The sequence below is a fragment of the Otolemur garnettii genome, unplaced genomic scaffold, assembly GCF_000181295.1.
Source record: "Otolemur garnettii isolate 467f Iridium unplaced genomic scaffold, OtoGar3 scaffold00013, whole genome shotgun sequence".
NCBI classification, from domain to species: Eukaryota; Metazoa; Chordata; class Mammalia; order Primates; family Galagidae; genus Otolemur; species Otolemur garnettii.
The window spans coordinates 17,011,093-17,016,008 of record NW_003852408.1 but is presented as its reverse complement, the minus strand read 5'-3'; the positions used below and the strand labels follow the sequence as shown (position 1 = coordinate 17,016,008).

Here is a 4,916-nt window from a genome sequence, read left to right as displayed (position 1 = left end):
CACTAATAGGTGACATGCGGAAGGAAAAGCAGATACTATAACCTTGAATGAGCCAGATCTCAGAATTACCACAAGGGCACCTATGAGCTGGATAAAGCCACCCCTCGACATGTGTCTGGTTAAAACTCAGACGCAGTCACGGCGTGAATTGGTAAATTACGTTAACATTTCTGTGCCTCAGTTTTCTCACCTTTAAAATAGAGATAATATGTTGAAAAACACGATGTGAGTATTGACTAAGATATGCAAAATATTCACTGCAGTGCCTGATGCGTAATAAATTGCCATAATAGGAGTGACGAAGGATATGCTTTGGAGGTTCACAGTCCTGCTAGGAATGTTGGGCAATCCTGTGTTTAACGAAGCTGTTGAGTCACACGGAGAAGGGTGGTATTCGGTCATTGATTGTCCTCATATCAGAAATGAGTACATAGGATTCTGGCTTCTCCATTCTTGTGATGCTTTACTAAGAATAATGTGTTCCACTTCCATCCAGGTTAATACAAAAGATGTAAAGAAATAAATTTTTATTCAAAAAAAAAAAAGAAGGGTGATACTCAGTATAACCCTGTAATAACATGAATTTGCATACAGTTAGCCGCTGCCTTCTACCAGCCCCTGTTTTCAAATGTGGAATGGGATGAATCTCTTATCCTTGGAAGGGGCAGGGCCATCAGAAAACGACAGCTCTGAGATATGTGGAGCTTAATTCAGTGCACGGTCATATCTACCCAGTGCGATTTCCACTGTGCTTGCAGTGATATTGGAGACCACTGGGAAAACATGGCTGCTCATTAGCTTTGTGAGACTGTGACTCCTTGTTTGACATGACTGCATTTTTTGGAGTCCACTTATCTCATCCAGGCAGGGTTTTACTGCACTTCAAGAATACCTCCACAGTAATTAGGAACTTCCTGGACTTTCATGGGTATGTGTGCATTAAAAGGAGACAAAATAAACTCGCTGTACACACCAGCTGGGCTTTGGGGAGGTTTGTGTTGTTTTGTTTTCCTTTGCTCTTAAGGATGGTGTTTTGGCTTTAAAGTTTGTCTCTTGACATGCCTCTGCATGTAGAGATTATGAGAGGTTGAAACTACTTCAAACTTGGCACCTGAGCTCATGTCTTCCCTGTGTGAAAGAGAAGCATCAGGGCCAGCTTGCCAGGCTTAAAAGGGCTCCCTTTACCTGGAATTTATTATTTGTAGAGGCCAGTTTTGTTGTAACACAAAAGGGAATGAAGGCAGATGATGTCAAAAATAAGTATGTTACCCTGGACCAGTAACCATGGTGACAGGGACTTCACCAGATTGTCCAGACACCCATCAGTCAAAAAGACTATGGAAGGAGTCCTTTGAATCACAAACTTTAGTCATTCTAAATGATTCATGGAGTCCTACAGATCTGCCTGGCTATTCTGGGAGAAGAACATACATGCTCATGCAATCACAGCTCCCATTCTCACCAGAGCCAAGCTTCATCTAGGGATGGATTCTGGAGTCTCATCATTTCTCTACTGCCCAACTAGCACTGTAGGCCAGAAATGACTTTAACTCTATTAAACAGAACCTGACTTCTATGGTATTACCACTGCAATGATTCATGCAGAATTGGTCTGACAGAGACAGCATTGAATACTAACACAATAGAACCTCTGTAAGTTGCCCACCCAAAGGACTGTAACCAACTGGTCAAATACGGAAGGGGTCAATATAAGGAACTAGGCCTACTGTACTGATATATGTGGCACATTTCCGGTGTATGAGACTTAGGGCAACTTAAGGACATGGTCAGGGTAGGGTGTCGGCCAACTATGGAGGGTCTACTGTATTTAGAATAACTCTGATACGCATATTGGAATGCACCTGTTCCTCATATTTCTTGATTTCATGATAGAGACAAAGAACTGGTGTTTATGTTCCCAGTTGCTAATTTTGATTCTACTTTGACAAAATCTAAATGATGCAACATGAAACATTAGTATTGACTACTAGATATTAGAAATGTGAGTTAATGAGCTTACAACCGATTCTAGAGCCAGACCTTCTAGGTTCAAATCCTGACACTGCCACCTAGTTAACCATGCAGCCTTGGTCAAGTTACTTAAATTCTCTGTGCAAGAATGTTCCCAGCTATGAAAGGAATAATATAGACACCACCTCAGTAAGTACCTGGAACATGGTATGAGATTAAGAAACATTATTATTACTTATTATTGGCCAATTTTAATCATTCCGTGTAACAAATAAATGTAAGAAACAAAAACAAGAACAATAAAAAAGAATAAACACAACCAAGTCCGACTGTCATCTCACAGCTATTCTCTCTCTACCACAGGGAGAGAAAACAAGGAACTGCTTCTATACCAACCTTAGATCCTCCAAATCACTCCACAGCCCCTCTGACTGTAAAATTACATTTTCTATTCTATTGATTATAAAACAAGTTGAAACCTGGGGTATAATTTTTATTTGGCTCTTATTTATCCAAAGAAGAGTATCTAGACCTAGAAAGAATTTGTGTGTCAGGGGATAAGATATGACACAAAGGTCAAGGACAAAGAATAAGGACAGGAGATTTCTAATGCCTTTTCTCTCTTATCTTTCATGACTGAATTTTTGCAAATTACAGTCTTCCTGGGTTACATGTTTCTCATCTGTAAAATGAGAGGGTTGCTTCCAGCTCTAGTAACAAACCAGAGAACTAGACTGAATCTTATAACATCTGAGAGACTACTAAACATAGTTTCATTGTTTGAACCATCCTATAATGGGTAATCAGAAAGGTAATTGCTTCATAGCTAAGTATTATTAGAGCATGATAATAGGCCCATAGTAAAATGATTATTCATCTCTTTTCATATATTGTGTTTTTTCAGAGCCCCTTAGATTAGGTCTAGAAGGCATGTGTCACATAGTTTCTCTAGCTTTTTCTTCCCAATTTAGTAGACTTATAAGAGCTTTCTATAATTTTCTCCATGGATCTTTAAAAGCTATCAGGTAGCATCAATTAGTTTTCAGGCTGCTCATTCACAGACCTTATATTTCTTGAACATTTTATAAGAGGAATCTTTTGTAACTGAAAAAACCTTAAAAACAAGTATTTGGCAAAAATACAGTTGTTGAAAGGAGTGATTAAAATCCTTTTATTGCTATTGTTAGCAAATTGATAATTAGCATATTAAACCAGAGTATTTGTCCTACTTATGTGCTGAACGCATTATTTCTGAAGCCCGTGGTCCTGAAGCATGCAAGGATGCACACATTCCAACTGTACACCGTAGTGGTAGTCTGTTATAAAGAACTAATATGCACACAATATGAAGAGAAGAAAATTGGGATTTTTTTTTTTTTGGCCAGGGCTGGGTTTGAACCCACCACCTCCAGCATATGGGGCCAGCACCCTACCCTTCTGAGCCACAGGCACTGCCCCCAAATTAGGATGTTTTTATAAGCAACTTAACAAAATCTCATCAATAATTTTATGTGATGACTTGTGCAAAAGTCCTTTAGCAATAAGGTTCCATTCAAATATAAGGAGTTATTTATTCTAGCACCAAGAGTTTAAACACTTTATACTAATTGAGTTAACGTTTTCTTTTGAATTATCCTATTGTGCCTAATTCGGGCACATTCCACAAGGCTCTCATCTTATTTCTTAGGACTGAGTGATTGAAAAACATCGTTCTTATTTTAAAAAGTCACTAGCTTGTTACCCTCTCTACAAAATAATTCAACATTGTATCTTTTATATAGCAAATTACCATAATTTATCTGAAATATAATCTGATTTGTAGAAATTTGTTTTACAAGAAGCTCTTAAGGAGATGGCTCTTCTGTTAAGTGTGAAACATCTGATTGACTTTTATTATTCTTCTAAGAAAAGTGGCTTCATGTGGGGAAAAAAACCAAAAACAAAACCAGTATTGGTTACATACATCACTGGGGTTGCAAGCGCACCCCCCTCAGTTCTGAGGGCTTTTCCATTCTAGATCCAAAAGACAGCAATAAAGCGAGATGGGCATTCGGCCCATTTTGTCACTTGGCAATAACTAAATGTATGTGAACCCACACAAATAGGAAAATAAAACTATCTAGTTGAGTTTAAACTAAACTAGTTTAGTAAACTAGTAAAACTAAACTAGTTGAGTTTAAACTATCTCTTAAACTAAACATGTTGGCACATTTATGCCACTCAAGTATTAGCCCTAAAGAGAGAGGTTTTGAGTTCTTTAGATTTCATTTGTTCTGCTGATCAAATATGAGTCCAGGTTTCTAGAACAAGAATAAAGAATGATCGAATTTGATGTTACACTTGTGTTCATACCGTAGTGAGATTTATGATGTGAATAATGAAAGAGTCAAAAGTTTATAAAGATTACAATATATCCTGCCTCCTAGAAGGTTCATATTTTTCTACGTAAGTATTACAAAGTTCACTTTCTGACCAATTCAAAAATCTTGGTCAAAAAAACACACAAACAGGTTTATATAGATACTTCCAAGTGAAAACACCATGTATGGAGAAGGAAATGTTTAGAATGAAACACGAAAGTAGCACCAAAATAAATTTGAAAAATTAAAAAAAAAATAAACCCCAAAGTGAGGGAAACAAACAAATCTCGTTTACTTACAAGTTGGTTTTGCTGTTGGAGGAAATTTGGTCCGAGTGATAGCCAAAATTATGAAAATAATGACTGGCCATAGGATCAAGACAAGTGTCCAAAGCTGAAAAACAATGACAGAAAAAAATGTTAATTATGTCATTGAACCAAAACAAACTGGACATTTGACTACCTATAAATATTATTTTGTAAAGAAAGGAATGAGATTTTCTTTATGTGCAAACGTTCTCTAAATAAACAGAAGAATGATTTTTCCCGGTTGAAAACTCTGCAAAGACCTTCCAAAGCTTCCTTT

The 4,916-nt window shown here is 37.2% G+C and overlaps 1 protein-coding gene across 1 annotated transcript in view; it reads right to left on the bottom strand.

Annotated features, from left to right (window-relative positions):
- Positions 1 to 4,916, bottom strand: part of ABCA12 (ATP binding cassette subfamily A member 12) — a 174,594-nt gene that overhangs the window by 154,500 nt on the left and 15,178 nt on the right. Inside the window, exon 2 of the mRNA XM_003784975.1 lies at positions 4,631 to 4,724. Within this exon, the coding sequence (XP_003785023.1) occupies positions 4,631 to 4,724 (94 nt within the window). The remainder of the gene's footprint in view (positions 1 to 4,630; positions 4,725 to 4,916) is intronic.